At 50.3% G+C, this 23554-nt stretch overlaps 1 protein-coding gene across 21 annotated transcripts in view; it reads right to left on the bottom strand.

The window, feature by feature from the left end:
• Positions 1-4188: 4188 nt before the first annotated feature.
• Positions 4189-23554, bottom strand: part of MICAL3 (microtubule associated monooxygenase, calponin and LIM domain containing 3) — a 195957-nt gene continuing 176591 nt past the window's right edge. For 15 of the 21 annotated variants that reach the window (XM_038576206.1, XM_038576205.1, XM_038576210.1 and 12 more), the window contains 4 exons: positions 14384-14449; positions 11775-11874; positions 11558-11631; positions 4189-11473 (listed from right to left, as the gene is read on the bottom strand). In XM_038576206.1, the coding sequence (XP_038432134.1) occupies positions 11289-11473; positions 11558-11631; positions 11775-11874; positions 14384-14449 (425 nt within the window). In that variant the 3' untranslated portion in view covers positions 4189-11288. Of the gene's footprint in view, positions 11474-11557; positions 11632-11774; positions 11875-14383; positions 14450-14470; positions 16219-22963; positions 23015-23554 lie in introns of those variants that run through there. The other 6 variants (XM_038576212.1, XM_038576215.1, XM_038576225.1 and 3 more) reach the window with 4 other exon arrangements.

Raw genomic sequence — 23554 nt, 5'->3', positions numbered from 1 at the left:
CTGCAGGAGGCCAAGCCTCTGACTTCCCCCAGAGATAAGCCCACATGGGGTGGGGGCTCCAGGGCAGATGGGCTTACGCTCTACCTTCTGGTGACCACTTCCCATAAGCACCCCCACACCCAACCTCTCCAGATGTGCCAATCTTAGACTCAGAGTTTCCACAAGCCTGCAATGTTCATGAAAGCCAACAGCTGTGATGCACCCAGCTGACTCCAAATTCATGAAGTCAAGGCTCTTTCCATCCTTAGGAACAGAATGTGACAACAGAGATCTGGAGTGGGAAAGGGGTATGAATGTGTAGCTTCTAGTGTGGCAGGGAAGATGGGGACCTGGCCCTGCGCAGAGTAGCATGCACATATCTAGTTATCCCTAACCACTCACTCTGTAATAGGAGTCGAGGCTGGGGGGACATGAGCCGTCCAAAGCTTTCAAAACCAACAGCCAGGCTAACAGAGGGTAGAAGAACACCACGGCTTGTCTCCTGATACCTCAGAACCCTTCAGACCTGAGTAAGTACCTCAGAGCTTCCACTCTGTGCCCGACTCAGGACTCCACTGTGGGATCCCAAAGAAGTGCCAGGCCAGGGGCTTCCCATCTTGGGTGGGCCCTGGACCAACACACAGGAACAAACATTGGGTTACGGTGCTGTTAGAGAGGCCAGTGTGAGAGGCCCAAGGGGAGCTGAAGTGTGGGGGGCAGGAACAGCGGTTCACATGGAGGCATGACTCCCCGCTCCTCGGAAGTATGTACACAGGGCCAGGAGCCAGGACAAGATGCCTGGGAAGGAAAACATCCAAGAGCTTTCCCACCAACACAGAGTCTAGGCTCTGGGCCAGGAAAGACATGGGGGTTTGAAAGGCAGGAGGGGGGCGGCCCAGGTGGCTCAGCGCCGCCTTCCGCGCAGGGCAGGATCCTGGAGACCCGGGATCGAGTCCCACATTGGGCTCCCTGCATGGAGCCTGCTTCTCCCTCTGCCTGTGTCTCTGCCTCTCTGTGTCTCTCATGAATGAATAAATAAAATCTTAAAAAAAAAAAAAAAAAAAAAAAAGAAAGGCAGGAGGGTCTAGGGAGAGGAAACCAAACACCTGCTAGAGGCAAGGGGGAAAGAAGGCTGTCTCCAGGCCCAGGGCCCATGGGCCGCAGTTGATGTTCATACCTGTGACTACACACAGTGAGCTGTCAGAGCTGGATGACATCTGGTGTTTTTCTTGCCCTGCCTGGTATGTGTGAGCAGGTGTGGTCTGGGGGATGCTGGGAGATGTGGGCTCTGGTCCAGCTTTGACTCAGTGCCTGCACTGGGCTAAGAAAGTCTGGGATTTCCAGTATCACTTCAGCAGCCTTTCCTTTGGAACTTTCTATCGAGTCAGTTCCATTCAGGGAATTCTAGCAGAGTGGCTTTCTGGGGGCTGCCTCCCTAGGCCCAAGGGGCTAGAAAATCCAGGAATATTGGGTGTTGGCTAAATTGTACCAGGCCACAGGGAGGCGTGGGGGATCCTGAGGTGGCCCGGGGGCAGGGACCTGGCCATGACTGGGTTGCATGTTTTACACAGCAGTTTGTCAGAGGGGAGGGATGTGGAGAAAAGAGGGAAAATCAATGTCCAGAATTCTGCTTAGAGACACACAGGTTAAGGATGCCATGTGGCTGTATGTGGAATTCTGCGTTCCTGGGCAGTCCGGGTGGCTCAGTGGTTTAGTGCCACTTTCAGCCCAGGGCCTGATTCTGGAGACCTGGGATTAAGTCCCATGTCCGGCTCCCTGCATGGAGCCTGCTTCTCCCTCTGCCTCTCTCTCTCTCTGTGTCACCCATGAATACATAAAATATTAAAAAAAAAAAAAAAGAATTCTGCATTCCTTGAGGAGAGGGTGGTGACTCATGGCTTCATGCACACCAGAGCCGGGCCTGGGTTTGAATCATGAAGGCAAGGAGACACCTGCCTCACATCACATGAAGTTTCTGGCTCTTTATTCCTCTGTTGGATTTCCCTCCATCCAACCAACCCTGTGACTTCCTTTCCTACGACACTGCACTGAGCTTTGGGTGTCATCACTGATTTCCTGAGCAGCAGCTGCCTGTTCCTGTCACAGGCGCAAGGGCAAGAGCTGCTCCTCTGCCTCCGGGGACATAGGTGTGTCTGCCTGTGGGTCTGGGTTCAGCCTCTGCCTGTGCGTGGCTCTGGTGACTAGCGTGTGACCGTGTGACCCAGCAGCCATGGAGAGACAGGCACAGTGACCCCACGACTCAGAGCACTCAACGTCTCTGATCTCTTTTCAGCCCCACAACCACTTTACAGGTCAGAGAGTGAATGTTACTTTCTCCTTTCAAGGGTAGAAAACAGGTTTGGGGAGCCATGTCCAAGGTCAGCCAGCCAGGTAGTGGCCAAGCTGAGCCAGTAACTCATTTCACACAGCCAAGTGGCCTCCAATAAAGAAACTTCTCTTGGCTGGAGGTGGGGGAGAGAAGGGGGTCAGACACCTGGGATGGTCCTTCTTTTAGAGCAGAAGGGAAAAGGGAGGGGGTGGGGGGGCACTCTATTGGCTTGGAGGGAAAAAAGGATGGGAAATGTTTCAGCAGTGGACCTATCCTGGGCTGCCTGGGTGGCTCTGCAGGTTAAGCCTCTGCTTTCAGCTCAGGTCATGATGTTAGGGTCCTGGGATCAAACCCTGAATCAGGCTCCCTGCTCCTCAGGGAGTCTGCTTCTCCCTCTTCCCTGCTCATGCTCTCTCTCTCTGTGTCTCTGTATCAAATGAATAGTAATAAAAAAGAAATCTTAAAAAACCAAACAGTGGACCCATCCAAATCCATGGCACCGAGCATATCCATGGCGCTGCTCAGAGGGTGCACAGCAGACAAGGTTTGCTGTGTGGCTGACTTGGGGCCTAGCTCTCAAAGCCAAGGTCAGTTCCCAGCCGGTGAAGGCCCAAACACATCTGTTTAGTGTGAGCACTCCTTGGTGGCCAGATTCAGGGCACCGTCCCCAGCTCAGCTGGAGGGGGGCTTGTCAGTGTCTCTCTCGGCCACTAGCCTGCTGGACAGGAGCATGAAGCTGTCCCTACTTCCTGCTATCATGGCCAATCCACGGAGAGTGCTTGTGTCTCTCTGTTTCTCCTAGGTCTTTCGAGAATTCCTCTCCAGGAAGAAGTAAGAACGGCGCTTGGGGCAGGAGGTCTGAGGGGGCCGACACTGTTCTGTTGCTTCCACCTGTCTTAAGCGCTAAGCCACTTCACTGGCTTCCAACTCTTCTATTTTTTTCTTTTTTTTTTAAAGATTTTATTTATAAGTAATCCCTACACCCAACATGGGGCTTGAACTTACAACCTGGAGATCAAGAGTTTTATGCTGCCCACTGTGCCAGCCGGGAGCCCCAGCTCTCCAACTCCTGCCCAGATAGGGGCAGAATGTGCATACTCCCCAGGCAGGGTGGGCATGGGGGCCAGGCTGCCAGATGCCTCTGGGAGAGGCCCTGGCCCTCCCCCACCCCCCGCCGCCCTCCGAAGGGCTCTGGGGGCTACACTCTATTCAGAGCCATCCAGTCGGTTCTGTTCCTGGGTCAACCCATCGACGTCTGTCTCCTTGCCACAGTCCTGGCTTGACATCATCATGTTCCTGGTTTTTCATCCCCCGATCACAGAGCTAGGCTTTGAGTCCATGTCCTCTTTTTATTGCCCTTAAGACCCTCTCATCTTACCTTCTCCAACAGCAGAGATGCCCTTCCTCCATGAGCACCGCCACCCACAGCTGTACTGAAGCAAAACTTCCCGTTCACCCAGAGACAAAAAAGCAAGAGATGCAGCGGGGCAGGGGGGGGGGGGGAGCAGGTCCTCAGCTCAGGCAGAAAGACAATTTTTCTGCTTGCTCTTTTTTTTTTTTTTTTTTTCAAAATACACAGTAATATAAAGGGGAACAGGCAGGAATATTCTCCTAGCTGGGTTCTTTTCCCATCCAAACAAAGCTGTGGGGGGCAGGGGGAAAGCTTGGAGCAGGGCGGGGGGTCGGCTGCAACAAGCAGCACCATGGCTCACCCACCCTTGTGGACACAGGCCCTGCCACGGGCCGGGCTGGGTGGGCAGTGTCCTGGCCCCGCAGGGAGAGAACGCGTCCCCGGAGCCCTTGGTTTCATGGGCACATCCCAGCCCCTGTGAGGGTGTGAATTTGCTTGAGGGGAGAAATGATCATCTTCCACACAGAAGAACAAAATAACGACTGGCTTTATTTTGGTTGTTGGCCACAGGAGGGTGCAAACAGCCGGAGGGTAATGTGCACCACCACACCCACGCCGAAGGAAAGTCACTATCTGTTTCCCTCTTTCCTTTCCACTAATGACACGACATTCATCGACAGGGCGGGCGGGGCTCTTCCCACACACAGGCGTGAGCCCGTGTTACATTTCCATGTCCGTCCCTGCGGTCGGCAGTGGCCACATCCCTCTACCCACTCTCCTCAGGCACAGCGTCTCGGAAAATTTGTCTTTTCTTGATGCTTCTTCCAATTCTATCTTCACCCAGGAGAACTTGGCAGGGTCCCGGGGCTGCTCTCTGCATCTTCCAGGAACAGGGTCCAAGGCCACATTGGGGTGATTTATTCAGAAGAGACACTCTGGGGTCACTGCCTCTCTACCAGCTCTGACCCCCTGGGCTGTACATGAGGCAGCAGGGAAAAGAGCAGGGTGTCCTCCCGACTTGTGTTGGTTTGTTCCCAAACTGGTATAAGGCACCAGGTGCTGACCCAGGGCCAGCACCTTCCAGCCTCAGGCACGACCCTCCGTGCCAGCCCCTCCTGCCTCCCCGCCTAGACTGTTATAGGTGGCTTTGAGAACAATGTGATGGAGACCTAAAACATTAATGACTAGGGCCAGAAACAGTATTGTCCCAATATGAAGGCTGGTACCAAGTAAGTCCGGCCCTGGTTGCATCTTAAAATGGTACTTAAGTCCTTAAAAGCATTCTTAAAAAATGTTAAATAAAATGCATCTGGGGAAGGGGTTGTTGGCTGTCAGATGCTTCCTTTTTTTTTTTCCTGCCCACAGGAAAGACCTGGCATCTGAACTCTTGGGGAGACAGCCTGAAGGCCTCATTGCCTTACCCTGGGTATTCATCCGGGCTTCTCTACCCAGAAAAACTCATGCTTTCCTGTCACTTTGGTGTCCCAGTTGTCTCGGGTGTTAAGTGAACCCTTGCTCTTCTGGCTCTTTTTTTTTTTTAATTTTTATTTATTTATGATAGTCACAGAGAGAGAGACAGGCAGAGACACAGGCAGAGGGAGAAGCAGGCTCCAGGCACCGGGAGCCCGACGTGGGATTCGATCCCGGGTCTCCAGGATCGCGCCCTGGGCCAAAGGCAGGTGCCAAACTGCTGCGCCACCCAGGGATCCCTCTTCTGGCTCTTGATCAGCATCGTAACACTGATACATACTAGCTTTCACTTGCACGAATCCCATATCCCTGATAATGACTCTGGAGGCCCAGAGACCCAGGGCATATGCTGGGAGCCACTGTTGGGAGAGCGGGTGTGCTGGAGCTGCCTTAAGATGAAGGTGGCTGGTGGCTGTGGAATGGGGCAGGAGGGAAAAGATGGGGCTGTTCTCTTGAGCTGAGGGTGCTGGTTTGTTCCCAGTAAGGCACTGAGTGCTGACTCAAGCTCAGCATCACCTGGCCTCAGGCAAGCACCCAGCAGCCACCCATCTGAGGTTCTGGGCACATTGCCTATCTACAGCAACCTGTGTTGAGTAAGTTAAGTTCCTGAGAGGAAACAAGATTCAGCCCAGCATTTTAAGTAATTAAAAATAAATGCACAACTCCGCTGGCTCACCAGATAGATGTGCGATGAACCTAGGTAGCTGGCAGCCAGCCCTTAAAGGTGCTGGGACCGGCTTCCCTCAGTCCTCCCCAGGTTTCTTCAAGGTGAACATTAGTTACCATCATGAAGGATGTCTGTCCATCTACAAAGGCCCTGATTCAGAATCTCAAACCCTTGGACATCCTGCCCCCCCACAATCCTGTGGGTTGGTTAATGCACAGACTAAGTAAGTGATTTGCTTAAGGCTTCCTCCAAAGTCAGGGAAGAGCAGGGATGAGCTTCATGCCTGAACGTCCGACTCCCTTCCCTTCCCACTCTCGCACGTGTGGACATGGACACCTGCAGCTTCATTCTCATTTCATGGGTTGCAGGAGGCAGCCCCACACTTGCATTGGGCACTCCAGATGACCCCTGTCCTGGATCCGGGGGGCTGGTCTATCTGCCTACTTTGGAGACCATTCCATCCAACTGTAGTCTTCCACACACCAGGCTGTTCATTGGCACAAGATCCTCAACTCGGATCCTGCCTTGGCCTGGAGCCTCGACTGCCACGCAGTTGGGCCCTCTTAGGTTCAGCCTACTTTAGAGCTAGCTAGAAGTCCATTCTGCTTCAGAAAGGCCACGCTATGAATGGAAGATGCTTGTGTGTGTGTGTGCCCAAGTGCACAAATGTGCATGCATCATGGGATGCTGTCTCCTCTTCCACATTTGTCTTGGTAGCAGGTGGCTGCTAAGAGGTGGCTGGCACACAGGACCTACCCACAGGAACCAGGATTGTGGCTTCCCCGTTTCTGCCCCTCCTACAAGATGACCTCAGGGCAGGGGACACAGTCATGGGGCTCTCACCAGAAGTTACCCGGTGAAGTTCAGCAGCAACAGGTGGTCCATTGGGAGTGTCCGTGAAAGGCTTTTATGACCCCGGGAACCCTGCCTAGCAGGCTCCATGGTTTAGTGCATGAGGCCCTGCTCTGGCCCCTGGGCTGACATTTCTGTGTGGGAATAATCCACCTGAGATGATGGCTTCATACCCTCTTCACTGAGCATTGTCGGAAGGGTGATCTCCTGAGCAGGTAATACAAGATGAGGGCGTCTCCGTGAGTGGGCCAGGCTGGCCAGCTCATGTAAAGTAAAACAGCACATTCTCTGCTTACCATTTTTCACTCTGACCCCTACGAAGAGACCAGGAAGATTTTAGGGTTCAGAAGGGATGTCAGAGCTGTAAGACAAGGTAGTTTCTTGGAAGGAAGGGGGTATGTGCTCCTGAGGTGGTGCTTACATGGGGGCTTGGGCAGTCTACCTTCCTGGTTACCTGCCTAAAAACAGCAATCCGCATTTCCTACTGCCTGGGGCTGCTGTGAATTGTGGCCAAATCCTGCTTTTATCCAGCTCAAATCCCAGCAAGCCCCCCTTGAAGAACAAAAGGTGGCTGAGACCAGCACAGGTGACTACCAACTCATCCTTCCCAGCAGGCATGCACCATTGCCAAAGAACATTCCCTCAAGCTAGTTATATGTATATTTTACCTAAGATGTCCATCTCTGTGTCAGAGAGGCCCCTTTCTTCTTTCTGGGGGTAGGTGGCAATAAGCCTTTCAAGGCTCTGGGAACCAGCTTCCGTGGCAGTGACCTGTTGGCTGGGCACGACCCACCTCCACCCATCCAGTGCCATTGTTTCTCTCCCTGCTGCCCTTACTGCACTGGAGGGAAGCACTGTGCCCTTGGGATTAGTTCTGAGGGCGGTGACAAATCATCACACCATGGGAGAAGGAAAGAGCTGGAATATGTCTCCATTTGGACACAAGCCAAAGAGGTTTCTTATAGCAAAGAGAGAAGAGCTGGCCAGGATTATTCCCTTCAATCTCTTGGGGACGATCCAGTTCAAAATAAGGTGATATCATCTCTCCAAAACCCTATGCTGAATGTCCTTGTGGAAACTGACACAGCTCAGTGATTTGGGCCTGGAGGCTGCAGACCCTGGCCACTGGGCTTGCAGGTCAAAGGGCAGAGGGCTGCAGGCACAGAAGGCTACCAGGACCACAGGCTCACTTGGATTTGAAGAACCTCTCTTTCAGAGGACATGCCGCTTCTCTTCAAGAGGGCATCGAGGCTTGGTTTTGAAGAATAAGCTGCTATCATGCTAAGTGGTTTTAGGCATTTTCTCCAGTGACAGCAGTTGATGGCTGAACTAGGATAATAAGAAGGACTTTAAAAAAGAAAAAAAAAAAAATAAAGCACAAATTAAAAAAAAAAAAAAAAAAGTTGTGTTCTTTAAATAAGCTTGTGCACACACCCACATATATGCCAGAAGCATAAATGATTTGCGTGGACACCATCTACCTGGAAATGGCAGGTGCTGGAATGTGGAAGTGCATCTCGCCTCATGGACAAGTCTGGTAAAATGACTTAAGAAATACACTCTGTATTTCTTTGAAAAACTTTTATTGCACAGAAAATGGCCCATTCCCCTGTGCAGCTCAGTTATTACCTCCTTTCAAATTTTTTTCTTTGAACTCTCCTTTCTGCCCCACTAAAAAAATCTTTTCTCTTTTGAAAGGATAAAGAATAGTCTATCATTGCTGGTCAAAAGCAATTGGAAGATGGTTTCTGGGGCAAAAGGCCCAGACCTCCTGGGCAGGGAGCCCCTGAGACTCAGGACTGGGGGTGCCTGCTGCCTTCCCACTGGTGAGGCTGAACTGGTTGCCTGCCGTACCATCCCTGTTATCTAGGCTCACTCAAGCTCTGGCACTTCATGTCCTGTGTCCCCTGCCTTCAAGGGGACTTAAATCTCGGGGAGAAAACTCTCCTGGAGCAGCACGCATTTCCAGAGCTGGAAAACACTTCATGCAGCATGTCACCAGGGTACTCAAATCAACTGCAAACTAGTGGTCATAAAATGAGAGCTTTAACAGAAAGATGCACTGTTGTTACAGCCTGAAGTCCTAACACCATGAAGAGTGGAGAACTGGGAACATGTTGGAGGCCTGTGGATTCTGGAAGCTTCTCTGCAGGGTCTTCAGTCTCCTTTCTAATAACTGCAGGCAGCAGTGTGTGCTTTGCGAGGATGCAGGGGTGGCTGAAGGCCGACTGGTACTGGCCAGCAGCAAGGGCGGATAGTCTGTGTGCTGCTCCTGCCTCCTCAGGCTGCGCACAGCGGACCAGTGCAGCCATATCCCCTACCCGCCACTTCGGGCGGGGCTTCCTTGTTCCAGGGTCAGCAGGAGCTGTGAGGGATGGAGGCGGTCTCCTGGGGCATTCCTAGCTACGGTGGATTCAAGTAGCCTTCAAGAGGGTTAGGGGCAAGGCCACACAGGCAATGAGCCTGTCTCAAGTCCAAATTTACTGGAGGGCTGATGTTTAAAGAGAGCATCCAGAATACCCTCTTCTTGCCTTTTTAAGAAAGAGAGTAAACATGGACTGTCTGCCTGATCAGAAAACAGGAAGTGAAGTCAGAGCTCAAGGCACACCTCTTGGGCTTCCACAGGAGAGAGACGGCAGCTTTGGACAAAGTGAAGAGTAAGACAAGTTCTTTGCTCCTTTGTAATAAGAATGAATGTTCAAGCTAAGGGGTGGTGTGGGCGCCCATGGAAGCCCCACGTCAGCATGGACAGTGGACCCAGGCCACCTTGAAGAGCTTGCCAGGCCTCTGTCCGCCCTACACTGGCCCCTCTCCACCGGAAGTCTGCCAGAGGGCCCTTCTGGGTTGGCCTGGCACTGACAGGAACCCTCCCCGGGCTGACTGTGTGTCAGTTCTGTGCATGGATAAGCCCTGGCCCACCAGATCTTCTCAGACTGTGACTCTGTAGGCCGTACAATGTCAGCCTCTGGCTGAACTAGAGGAAATGAGCAGTTTGGCTCAAGGAACTAGTCATAGAGTGCTCGAGGTCCCCTGCCTCCCCAAGAAATCTGGGTGCAGAGGAGGTTCGGGGTGGGGCCAACTGTGCGGGACCAACCTGAATTCTAATCCTTGCTGTAACATGTGCGTCTCTACCTTCTTGGGTCTGAAGCTGGGCTGGGGGCGTTCTCACCAGCCAGATGGATTACAAGGTCCCAGCAAACGCCGCCAGCCTGGAAAAACGCTTACCTCTAATAAATGTGCTGCAGGAGGTGAAAGCCTGGCACTGAAACAGAGAGAGGGGGAAAAGAAAGGGTTCTGCGAGCCAGGGTTCAAGGGAGAGGCGGGTGGCACCTGTGCCCTCTGGCCTGGCCTCACACGGTGCTGAAATGTACCCTCAGCAAATGGACGGTGCAGACAGACACAAGAGTCTGGTGCTACAGTGAGAGTGAACTGGTGAAGGACGAGGGGCCGGGCGCAGGGAACAGGTACGGGCAGAAGAGCGAGGACTGAGAACCCATGTGAGGGTCTCAGCTGCTCCCTGATGCCAACGGGGGCAGCAGCACAATGAAGATGGCTAATAAATAGATGGATGGACCGGCATTCAGTCAGTACAGGATGGGACTGTGTGGGAGGATGTGGTCGACGCCTCCATCACTCTAACACCACGTGCCAAGAGATCAGTGTCTCTAATAAAGATATAAAAACGAAGTTACTTCAAGTATTAAAAAAATAAGTTAATTGACATAAAGGGTCCGAAGCGGCTGAACATCTTGCCAGGCTGACAGCTTCCTTTCAATGTGCAAACACAGGAAAAACGTCAAGGGAAAAGATAATCTTCTGCCCCAACGTGAAGCGCTGAACAGTCATGCCTGTCTGTCAACTGGGGGCTTGAAATGTAGGGCCTCATTATGTCCCCCAAAGTCAGTATTTTCCAGTGTCAGAATTGTTGTGAATTAGAAGCAGAATGCAGCGATCCAAAGGCCTCGGGTCATGGCCAGTGAGAGGCCTGGGGCGTTTGGCCACTAGGGGTCCAGTGTGTGGTGCAGGGGGTGGGGAGCAGACCCCTATTGGGCCCTGCATGCTGGCATAATGAATTCAGGAGCCAGCCCACTCTCAGCTCCCCCTGCGATGCTGGGGCAGGCACTGACCTTCGGGCCACTGTCCCTCTCCCAGGTCTCGACTCACATCTCACCTCCCCGGGATAAATGCTTCCAGAGGCGTGAAGACAGCTGCCCCTTCTGCTCTGTGGAGGGGTGCTCCAGTGGCTGTGGTTCTGACGGAGAGGGAGCAGCTTCCTTGTCTTCTCTCCTCCTGTGGAAGGAGGAGCACAGTCACCGCATGTCCACGTGTCCGCAGGGAACGTGCAGGTTTCCTTTCTTCCCACATCACATGTCAGATGCTCCATATTCCCCTTTCTCTCTGGAGCAGGAAGTCAGGGTGGGCCTCTTCCAAAGAGGCCGCGCCACCTCAGATCATCATCTTCACCTGGGGTTCCCCACAGCACAGACACTTGACCCACTGTTCAAGAGGCACATAGACATTTCAGTATAAACTCCCAGGAGGTGCCAGGTTTTCTGAGATCTCTCATCCGGGTGGCTGGGGAGAACCCAGCCTGGGTCAGGTGGATGCCACAGAGCAGCCGTACATAGTGTGGGGAGAGCTCAGGACCAGTTCAGGCTGAAGCCCTTGGACAGCATGACAGCCTCCAGGTCTTTGTCCTCCTCCTTCTCCCGGAGTCGCTGCTCCTCAAGCAGGGCCACGAGGGCATCTCTCTGCTCCACCACCTCCAGCATCTCGTTCAAGATCTTCTTCTCCTCAGACAGCTCCTCCTCAGTCTTCAGGTGATCTGTGCAGTAGCCGAACACATTAGGTCTACGGGGCCAGGCCTGCACCCAGCTGTCCCAGGCACCCTTCGGGCCCGCCCCCTCACCTTCCACCGCCATCCGCTCCCGGAGCTCCTGCTGCAGTCGGCTCTGCCGGTCCTCCAGTTCCAGCTCCCGGGCACTGGGAGGAGAGAGAAAGACAAGCACATGACTCAAGGACCGCAGTCCCCCACCCCCTAAATTGGGAAGCAGCTGTGCTCCTGCCGTGACAGGCACTGAGCTGCAGGCCCCCCTCAGCTGGGTCCCCGACTTCAGGCCACTCACAAAATCATCAGCTCCGACTCATAGCGCACCATGGCATTCTTCTCTTGCACCAACTTGAACCACTCCTGCATCAGCTTGGGGTCATCCTTCTTGCCCATGCCTGCCAAGAGAGAGGATGTGTCAGGCGCAGAAAGTGTTTGCTGTCTACCCCGGCCAGCAGGAGTCATCACACAGGGGCAAATGTGCAAAGAGAGCCGAGCAGGATGCTGCCGGAACACTCCCAAGCCAGGTCCAAAGTTTGCCTACAGCCATGGAAGGGGGCACCATGCCCCGAGCCTAACAGAGTCTGCACTCTACCCCTGTCCTTCCCAGGCCCAGCCTGCACCCCTGCCCCCGGGAACCTGGTCACGGCCTATCTGGCCTCTCGCACTCAGTGGTTTCCTCCTCCTATGTTTTAAGTGCTTTGCCCTCCTTTTTTCTTTTTTTCACTCATTTCATATTTGTCTGGTACTTGCTAGGTACTAGGACTGTTTGGGAACACCAGTCTCGAGTCCGGCAAATGCAAACTGATAAACTGCGGTCAGCCTTCCCTTAAAGTTATTCTCACTGACCCAGCTCTTTCCCGGGCTACTGCCCCTCTCTGAGCCACTGGTACGGAGGCCTCCTCATTTCTTTAGATCCCAATCAGGGAGATGAATACCATGTGGTACCTGCAGTACACCCCAGGCCGGCTACCAGGTTTCTCACCCAGGGCAGAGGGCACCAGCACACCCTGGAGACTGTTCAGTAAGGCAGGGCTCTCTGCTCTGGCCCAGCCCAGCAGCAGTTTCTGGGGCTGGTGCTACTAAGTCTCCATTGGGGGCAGTCTGTCCCTGCTGGTCTTAACTGAGCAGAAGGACAGAGGAAGAACTTTCCAAGGGACCAAACTCCCCAAGGAGAGAACACACTCCTTTTCCCTGGAGCACGAAGGAGCTCATGGCCAAAGCGGGATCCTGCCATAGGCAGAAGACAGACTGTACCAGTGGTCTGAAATATTTTTGGATTCCAAACCATTCTGAGAAGCTCAGGAAATCTAGGGACTCTCTTCTTAGAAAAATACATGTGTACACATCCAATAACTTTATATAGGACTTCAGGGTGTTCACGGGCTCCCTGAAGTTCACCCATGGGCCCCAGGTTAAGAGGCACTGGACTGGGAGATCCTCCAAAGTACCTTCCATTTTTGTGACTCATTTGGCTGACCCAAAAGCATCTGGAATATACTGTCAGGTGGGACAACGCTCCTCTATCAAGCTCCTCACTCACTATTCTCCTATCTTCCCACCTGACCTCCTTGCACACTGTTCAAAGACATCTGGAATATACCCTCAGGTGGGACAACACTCCTCTATCAAGCTCCTCATTCACTGTTCTCCTATCTTCCCACTGACCTCCTTGCACACTGTTCAAAGACAGCTCTCTTTCTGCTGTGTTGTTTGCTTGACACGCAGGAGGCCCACACCAGTTAGTCTTTCAACTGGGGCCACACTCTGGAGAGGCAGATGTGAATGCACTCACACAAGCAGGGGTCAGTGTATGCACTGTGCCTGAGTGCACAAGCAGCTGCACTTTTAAGGTGAAGTCCTGTCCCTGAGTCCTGCTCTGAAAGATAGCAACTCCCTCCTGACCAGCCAAGCCGGCCCCTGGGGAGTGCTGGAGTGTCTGGGGACAAAAGCTCTCCTTACCCGACCCAATAGACTTGGTCCTTTGGCTTTTAAAGCAGCCCATAGCTCAGTTCCATGCATTCCTTCCTGAGCATCTCTGCACAGTGAGCCCACATGGCCATGGAAGATGGAGCCCTGAGGCATGCAAGCTGTCCAGTGCAGCAAGCTGGGAATGCACTGGGAAGGCTCTCCCTCCTTCCCACCTCCCATGTGCAAGGACAAGTTCCACTGGGAGACATCTGAACACTGCTCATGAGCTATGGTAGAGACTGTTCACAGCCGATGAGCAAAGATATATGGCGGGATGGGTGAAAGTCACATGTGAGCGCCATGAAGAGCAGAGTTAAGAGGTTAGCAAGGGTTAGTCATGACACACTCCCTTTCCCTTTCCCACATGCCTTTTCAACAACAATCTTATCACAACAGACTTCAAATCAGACAAACTTAAAAAAAAAATACACACACACTCAGCAAGACACAGGGTAGAGAAGTTTGCATTTAGTGTTTTTTTTTGTTTTGTTTTGTTTTTTTTAGAAAAGAACTTGGGGGCATTTATATAGACCAGTCTTTGTAAGGACAGTATTCCTCGACTCCACCAATACAAATCTCTGCCACACAAGTAGGAGGTTCCCCACCTGTGTCCCTGGCCCCTCTATCTGCTAGATTGGAGTCTGAAAGGTCCAACCATGAATGGTGGCACAGCATCACAGGATGTTCGGCTGCAGCCTCAAAGGCCTGTTCCCAGAGACCATCTGCTTCCCCTATGTCCCCCAGTCCCCCCCAAGACAGTCAAAGGGATACTGTACCTTGTAAGAAACTGCCACATACTTATGGAATTTTATAGCAAGGCTATCAAGTGTCAGAGAAAAAGAGAGGAACAGCTGGGTTTCGGGTCCCTGTTTGATGAGTGTTGCTACAAGCCCTGAGAGGCAGTGGGGATGGGGGGGGGGGGGCGGTTTACGTTACCTTCCTGGACACAGCAAGGGCAGAAGGAGAGAGGTCTACGCCGTGGAGTCCCGCCACTGGGCTCAACTTCAAAAAGGACCAAACAAGGAAAAGGAGGAGGAGGACGAGACAAAGAGAGACAAAAAAGGAAGAGGAGGAAGAGGAGGAGGAAGAGGAGTTTGGACGTGGAGAGGGACAGGGAGAAGGTGAAATAAAAAACAAGCAGAGGACAAAAAGCATAAGAGGTGAGAAAGGAACAACAGGAGGAAAAGAAAAAAAATACAAGAAATGGAAAAGCAGAAACAAGGGAAACAAAGTCTACAAATGAATTAAGTCCTTTTTTTCGGCATGGAAACTGAATAAGAGCAGACCCAGGCCCTGGGCATGTGGCCCGAAAAAGGAATGCGCGTGCTCCCTGGCGATGGTGGACAGCTCTAGGGGTGGGTGGGCTGCCCCTTCTTCTTCTGTTCCCTACTGCGAGGGTGGGAGCATTTGGATATCATCATACAGTGGCCTTTTGGGTTTTCGGCATTGGGTTCCCTCCTCAAAAATACCCAAAGCCCCCGGGACTGGTCTGCCTGCCTCCGTGGAACAGTCCATCACTAAATATGTGCCCAACAATGCTCCTAGGTTTGCAGGTGACAACCTCAGGTTACCAACCAAGCCTGTGTGAAATATTTTTTTTTTAAAGATTTTATTTATTTATTCATGATAGACATACAGAGAGAGGCACAGACACAGGCAGAGGGAGAAGCAGGCTCCATGCCGGGAGCCCGACGCGGGACTCGATCCTGGGACTTCAGGATCACGTCCTGGGCTGAAGGCAGGCGCCAAACCGCTGAGCCACCCAGGGATCCCTGTGTGAAATATTCTAAGATGTCACCAGAGACGCACGCGCTCTATAAAAAAGTAGCCTGGGGTAAGTCTAAGTGGTGAAAAGGGGTGCGCAACCCTTGGATTAGCTGCGCCCACAGAAAGACCTCGGAGTCTACAGAGGCAGCACCTAGTCTTGGGACAGGCTTCCAGGGCCGGCATCAGCATTGCTCGGAGTTCTGAGCTGGGGCAAACTGAGGGAAATAGAGGCGATTTGTACCAGTCCCTGTCACTACCCACCATGTACCAGGGAACCAACCACCCCCTTTTCTTCTGCCCCTGCATCTCCACAGAGGGATCCATGGCACAGCTGGGGGAAGGCTGCCACACTTTGGACTGGAAGACCAAAAAGGGTGAGCTGACAGGACATACTGAAAACTCACAGTAACAATGCTGGTAAGAGTTGTGGATGGGGTAACTGAGAGAAGACAGGGTTCAGAGAGACATGTCTAAGACTTAGGGAGACCTGGGGGTGACTTAGGGAGAGGGGGAGGGAGTGGAGCCCAGCAAGGGACCATCACAGAACCACCAGGGCACACACAGGACACACAGGCTCAGAGAAGCGGCCTCAGGACTGTAGGGAGCACAGGCGGTTTTAGGATTAGAACAGGGTTTAAGAAATAGCTGTTTTTGGCCCCAGGAAGGCCTGATAGACAAACTATTGGTTGAGGGGCCCTTCTGCTTTGCAAACGCAGGTACCACATTTTCCCTTTCTTTTAAACCCTTTAGCGTTCATCAGAGTGCTTTTGTGCACAATGAATCTGGTATCAGATCAAACTTCAAAACTAAAGCCAGAGACCCGTCTGAGAGTGTGCACATGCGTGCATGTGCAATGTTGATTACATCCAAGCTTCTAAACGGACGTCCCTGGGACCAGCTGATGAGCTGGAGGAGGGGAGTAGGGCTCCTTTCTCTGCTTAGAGCTGATCCACATTCAACCTTCTTTGTTTCAAATGTAGACTCTATGCTGGTGCTCAGAATACCTGGATAGATAATACAATGTCAATGAACAACCTCTGTTGCTTCCAGGTACTGACATTACATGCAAAGACACACTGGTGCAGAATGGAATGGTAGCCATGGTCATTCATAAGGGATACCAATATGATACACCACCAATACAGCTGAGCCCACGTACTGGCATGTATGTTTAAAAATGCATTTCTACTTTCTGGATATCAAAAAATATAACATTTAGTTCCTTTTATGTAGACCACATCCTCATATACCCTTTCCAATATAGAAGATAATACAAGGTAGCAGGATATTCAGAACAGAAATTAGAAAATGAAATCAGTAAAGGGACATCAGATATAGCAAGTGCTAAAAAAAAAAGTTTAAAAAAAGAGAAGGCACTGTCACAGTTATAGGCAGAAGGCAGAATGGGCATGGGTCACTCCTCTGAGAAGTGCTAGGTTGAGTAGATGGGATGCATGGTTATGACTTTCTTCACCAGACATCCCTTTGTGTTCCAAAATCTTAGTAATGTATACTACTTTTATAATCAGAAAAGACACCCGATAAATATTGTTTTAAAAATAAATCAAGGGGAAAAAAATCAGTCAAATGAAAGGAGTTCCGTGTGGACTTGAATCTGAAACGATCATGCAAGGGAAGCACAGAGGTAGTGAAGTGATTTTGAGTGTAATTTCTGTGCCTTTTTTGGAGATGAGAAATAGATGATTTGGTCCACTAGTCCTAAAGGCAAAGATGTCATCAACCTTATGGCAAATACAAGTTTAAGAATTTTATTAGGAGTATTTAAAAAAAAAAAAAGAATTTTATTAGGAGTATTTTATTTTATTTTATTAAAAAAATTTTTTTTAAATTTATTTATTTATGATAGTCACAGAGAGAGAGAGAGAGAGAGAGAGAGAGAGAGGCAGAGACACAGGCAGAGGGAGAGGCAGGCTCCATGCACCAGGAGCCCGATGTGGGATTCGATCCCGGATCTCCAGGATCGCGCCCTGGGCCAAAGGCAGGTGATAAACCACTGCGCCACCCAGGGATCCCTATTATGAGTATTTTAAAATGCTATGGTGATAGGTTTGGTTTGTGTGTCTTTCCAGTGGGCACCACATTGACAGCCTATCAAACTATTTCTGTGTCCTCTAGACTTTAGTCAGCACTTCTGAGCAAACCCAGAATTGGTCCCGGATGGAGGTATCTCACTGGCAGGTCTATACTCTCACCCTGGACTGCTCTGTCTGCCTTCAGGATGCTGCAAGCTCACCTGCCCACCTTCTACCTCGCAGCAAACTAAACTTCCTCTGACATAGCGCTTCCTTCTGAGATGTGACCACCATGAGCAGTTCTCCAGCGCCTACTCATCTTGACACTGGGGGCAGCTGAGACGGGCCACTGAATGTCGAAAAGAAGCTGTGTGTGCTGCATGTAATAAGCATGAGTAGCACTTCCATTTTAAAGCATTTTCATGTGTATTATTTCATGTGAGCCTTACTCAGGGACCAGGTGGCTGGACAGGCGTAACAACTCTATTCTCACATGAGGGATCTGAGGCTCCAAGTAGCTACCTGTGGCACAGCCTGACTAAGGCCCACATCTTCCTCTCCCATTCCGAACTGAGGGCTTGCCCTCTTGGAAGGCCAACAAAGGCTCTGGGCAAACCTAACAAATGGCAGCTACTGGAAGCAGCTGGGAGGAGAGCTGTCACATGTAGACTGTACTCAGAATGGTAGACCTGGGACGGTGGCAATGTCATCCCTCCCTCCCATTACTTTGCAGAGGCCGAGAGGATTAGCGACCTTCCTGGGCGCAGGGTGAAGCCAGGACCCGAATCCTGGGTTGAGGTGTTCTCCACACTCTTGCTTGGCCCTGACGGGCTTGGATAGCTCACTCTAGGCCCTGCCTCTCATGTGGCCCAGGGCCGGTCCAGGAGCAAGTTGGTGGGCCAGCATCAAGGATTCCTGGACAAAAATCAAGGCGATGTTCAGGTCTGGGCTGGAGCTGGGTGGGCATCTGCCTCATCCCAGGTACTTATCTCTTCCCACTGCACAGGCTCCTGGTTCCTGCTGTTGGACAAAACAGCCCTCGCCGTAGGCTTAAAGCTTCTACAGTCAGCACCTGGTAGACCATGGGGACGGTCTAGGCCAATGGGCTAGGGAGATACCTAGATTCCAAAGGCACCAGCCTGGAACTCTGCATTTCCCCCACGGAATCATGGTTATGTCCTAGAATGTCATAGCCTAGCACTGTGCACTAGATACTAGTACGGTGCGCTAGGTATATTATGAGGACAATGGGCTTTTTAAGAGCTGAGCCACCACCTGTAACAGCATTTCCACAGGAGAATATGGAATTCCAAACAATCAGCTCACCAACTTCAACAGAAATATTACCCTTTTATAGGCTCAAGATTGCCACCCACCCCCGCAGCCCAACACCTTCCCTTTTCAGACACTGTAGCTTATTTCATGTAAAAATCTGTAGAGTAGCATTGGGTTAGATTACTCCCTTTCTAGCTACATTTATGAAAAACCCCACATAAAGGATTTCACTTCCTTTTGGCTTCTGAACAACAAGCGCCAAGGTGTCATGGATGGGACACAGGTATCCTTATTTTTCATATTTCATGGTTCCATGTTCCCGCCACGGTAGCTCTGGGCCTGTCTCTGTGGGCCAGACTGTAGCCTTCATCTTGCCTGGGTGGGGCTCTCACTTCTCACACTTGTTTTTGGCTGTAATGCCACTACATTTGCTGACAGCTGACTCAGCAATGCAGCAGTAGCTTTTTATACAATTCATGCTTACAGATACTACCAGAATATTGTTCATGTTTTCATAAGGAACCTCAGGGGCATTACCTTTCACGCCCACGCTCAATCTACCAGATAAAACTTGCAGAAAGCCACATGCCCAGGCCTGGGAGAACTTTGTGATTCACGTATTAAGGAATGAGGCTTTCACTGATTTTCTCTTCTGTGTTGTTCAGGTTATGTAGCCTGAAGCAAGGGAAGATTGGCCAGATGTTTTATTCTGCTGCCTGTTCTGACTCCTCAGGATCAATGCCATGCCCCTGACTTCAGGCAGCCTTCACACTGCAAGGCTGAAGCGCCCAATCCCACACCCAGAGGCAACAAGAAACATTCTGGCCCTAAGAAGGAATCAAGTTGGCTGGTTTGCAATGCTGCTGAGTGGTAAGCAGGCATCATGACAGGGTGGAAGGTTTCTGGTCTAGCAGGCCCAGTCTACATACGTAGGTAGACAGGGCTAAGATGTGCCTCGTGTTATAATTCAGTGTAGAATGAATCTCTGGATTAGGGGATAAATGAAACCTCCCTCCCCCCAAAGAGAAGGAAAAAAATCATTTAAGAATGGAGATCCAACACACACATACACACACGTGCAAACACACACACACATTAGAATACAGAGAAATCTCAAGGATTTTAAAGTTCCTAAGCAAAAACAGAGCAAGGCTAATAATGCTCAGGCCAAACAAATACAAAATGTACCAACATCCAAATGAGGCAAGCCAATAGAACAGGAAGGGAGGGAAGTGAGCAGGCCTGGGGTGGGTTTCCCTTCCCTGTGCCTCTACCCCAACTCACTAGCAACAATGAAAGACCATGTTTCAGTCCTCTCTTACATTTCTAAACCACTCATGTTCTTTCAATTTTACTTTGAGACATATAAATCAGGTGGGGAGGTCTTCGAAAATGAGAAATGAGGTATATATTTTTAATTGAAAGTTCTTTTGAAGAGAGGCTATTTTTATCTAAAGATTTCCAGTCGTCTATCTGTCCTAGTGCAACAAAATGTGGTGTCTGGACTAGTTAGGGAGAGCTTGCCTGCTCAGTGTCCTGGGGCAGGAAAGGGAAGGGGACTCAGGTCACTTTGGGACAGGTCCTCTATGGTTTGGGGTTCATTATGTGTCCTTCTAATGGTGTCTTGAAATCACAAAATTGAACTATGTAGAGAAGAGATTTTATTTTCTATACTCTGTGGCTCAAAACGAGGCCTTTTTTTTTTTTTTTTTGAAAAGAGAGTGTGTTGTGCACATGAGGAGCAGGGAGGGGCAGAGAGCAAGGTGGAGAATTCCAAGCAGGCTCCAGGGTCAGCACAGAGCCCCATGTAGGGCTTGACCTCATGACCCTGAGATCATGAAATCAAGAGTGGGATTCTTAAATCAACTGAGCCACCCCAGGTGCTCCCAAAATAGACTTTAAATATAGGCCTGGAGCCTTAAAATAGCCAAGAGCCAGTGAAAGACCTCCCAAAGCAATACAGGTTACTGGTTCAAGTTCGGGGCAGGGATCAGGAGTCTGCAATCCTCCGGGTAGGGTATGGAATTCTTAACATGTGGACACAGCTTGGAGCTCTATCTCATTCACCTGAGAACTAGGATCGGTGCCGGTGCTCAGCAATGGGGCTGCCCTGTGGCTTTCTGGGGATTCAAGAGCAGAGAGGCAATCAGGCTCCAACATTTCAAAAGGACAACCCCTCCCCCCATCCAATAATGAATATTATAGTATTCTAACAATGAAACATCAGCAGAAACTGAAGAGGGACCCAATTCTGGCATCTGTTTTCCTCCCGGAGCTGGGTGGGAAGCAGGGGCCAAGGCTCTTGTTCTGTACCTCGGGTACAAATTACTGCCTTCAGAATGGATGTTTTTTTTTCCTGCTTCATTGGCTGGGCAGAGCAGCCTCAATATGCTGAACAGAATCACAAGAGAAGTCTAAATTTAAAACTGAAATCATAATGAGCTTGCAGAAGAGGAAGTGACGAGTTGATGGGAACCAGTTAAGTAGCAGGGGCTCAAAGGTATTTGATGGTGGGGAACTTTACAACTCACAGAACATCCTGGGGATTCTTTTTTCATTTCCTTTTATTACCTTTTTTCCCTGAAATCTGTTGGAATTCTAAACCTGAGGGCTAGTTGCTATCAAGTCAAGGACACAGAACTGAAAACATTTTATCACTCAAGCAGGGTGGGGGTGGGGCACATGGCGGCAAAGAGACAGAACTAGGCATGTGAGGTGATCAGTGTGGCAGCAGGATCTTAAGCTGGGAAGGAAGGTGAATATAATTGTAAAGAAATGGGTTTTGACAGTTCTTTACAGGAGGTTTTTTTTTTTTTTTTTTTTTAACAGGAGGTTTTGAATTAAAAAAAGTATTTTTCATACACTGGAGATTCCTTTAGGACTGACATAAACATCCCTCGGGGCATGTTAGGAGCCAGGGAAAGGAGTCAAGGATATTATATAGGAAATGGGATTTGTTAATTGGAATGCAAGCATCAGCCCTTTTGCAGCATCAATGGCCATAAGTATGGAAGTCCCTGAACACACCAGGAGCTCTGGGGCACTGGAAGGATTTGTAGAGGGCTGGGAATCCATGGCACCCCAGGGACTGGTACGCAGAAAGCCCAACCCACCGGAGGCCAAGAGCCTGCTTCCTACTGCTCCAAGTCCTCTAACAATATGACACTGTTGTACAGGAGGAATCACAGAATTATGCTTCTTGTTTTTAAATGAACGAGGCACAAGTAACTCTTTAAAAGATGGCATCATGGCAAAAAAATGGCAGATGATAATCTGCTAGTTTCTGTTTTCAGACCACTTCTAGTCACGGAGCCTGCAAGGGGAGGTGAAAAGGTCAGACTGTCCATCCAAGGATGCAGTAACTCCAAGAAGCGCCCGAGCTTCCCGTGGTTAATCTCAGGAGCAGCTGCTTGGTACTCCTCTTGACAAAACTGCCCAAAGTCTAGAAATGAGGCTCACAGATTCCTTATTCCCCTAATCTAATACAAATAGTGAGTACAGCCAAGACACCAAAAATCTTAAATTCCTTTAAGGTAGTGGTTTTGCTTTAGGGGGCATGAGAATCATCTGGAAGGTTTGTTAAAACAGATAACCAGGCCTCACCTCTAGAGTTTCTGATTCAGAAGATCTGGGATAGGAAATATCCTATGGGAATCTGCATTTCCAGTAAGCTCCTGAATAATGTTCCTGATGCTGCTTGTCCAGAAACCACACTTTAGAACCACTGCCTTATACTTTTTCTATCTTCATTGAAAAGAATTGCAAAGTAAGTTCCTTGACACAGTAAGGAGGGAGGGACATTATTTTAGGCACGTCAACACGGCCTCAAGTTCAGTGAATGTGGGCAGAGATCACAACTGACACCTTTCCCACGCACTTGGATCTTTTAGGGGAAACATGAACACACCCTAATGAAAACGGGTGAGGCTGAGTTCTTTACATGTTTGGTTCTTGAGTATGATTGGCAGTGAGGCTCCTAGTGGATGTGATACCTACAGGTTGTAAGGAATGAGAATGAGATCAGGGCAGAGGTCATGTTTGGTGGGGGGTAAGGGGTGAGGGGAGAGGGAGGAGGAGGGAGACAGAATATGAGCACATGTGAGTGTGTGTACATGTGGGTTACTACTGTCAGATGACTAAACAGTATTAGAGGGACCAGGACACAGATGTGAGATGTAAGAGTATGTGAACTTTCATTATAAAAACATTAAAAGAACGTGGGCAGCAAAGCCTATCTCAAATCTTCCTCTGGACAGTGTGGAGGATCCAGCATGCTGCTCTATTATGAGCTGGAAAAGGGCCTATGCTTTTGCCATTTGGTTATCAGGATGATTCCTTCTTGTTGTTTGTGAGCAGGGACTGGGGACAGCGGTAAGGGGGGGGGGAGGGAGAGGGGGGGTTCAGCAGGGTTAGTGTCAGCAACAGATACTGCTATACATACCACCCAGATGCAAGTCGATGAGGTCACTGTAATAAGACTCTCCCCAATAGTCTACAACAAGGAATTGGTGAAGAGAGAGTTATTGGATCTGATAACCCTCCTGTGCCCCCATACCCAAAGCAATCAATGACATGAAGCATAAGAAACACAGGGACACAGCAAGAGGGCAAGGAGAAACAGCCAGAAAGCATGCATCTCTCTGGAAGTGCATCACATATACACAGGTGCTGTAGCTGCACTTTCTGGTGGTGGGAGGGAGAGCTCGCTACAAATCACAGGTGATGCGTGAATAGCCAATTAACAATGGGATTGCTGTTCATACCTCCGATCAATTAAGACAGGAAATAAGGCCTTGGCTTTGCTGGGAGTCCCGACCCTGCTGGAACTCAACTGTATCTAAGATTTTTAAAAATTCAAGGGCAGATCAAGGGCTACTTACTGCCTCTGTTATTACTGAATATCAGAAGCCCCAGGCTGAGAGGCCGAAGACAAGATGTGAACATCCTAAATGAGTTCTGTAAGGCCACCAATTCTTAGGTTTAATGGCAGTCAGAGCTCTCCAAGAGTTCACCTGTGACCCCACTGGTGAGC

This window comes from Canis lupus, chromosome 27 (genome assembly GCF_011100685.1).
Source record: "Canis lupus familiaris isolate Mischka breed German Shepherd chromosome 27, alternate assembly UU_Cfam_GSD_1.0, whole genome shotgun sequence".
In the NCBI taxonomy this organism is placed as follows: Eukaryota; Metazoa; Chordata; class Mammalia; order Carnivora; family Canidae; genus Canis; species Canis lupus.
The sequence above is the reverse complement of the archived record's forward strand: the minus strand, read 5'-3'. Positions and strand labels throughout refer to the sequence as shown.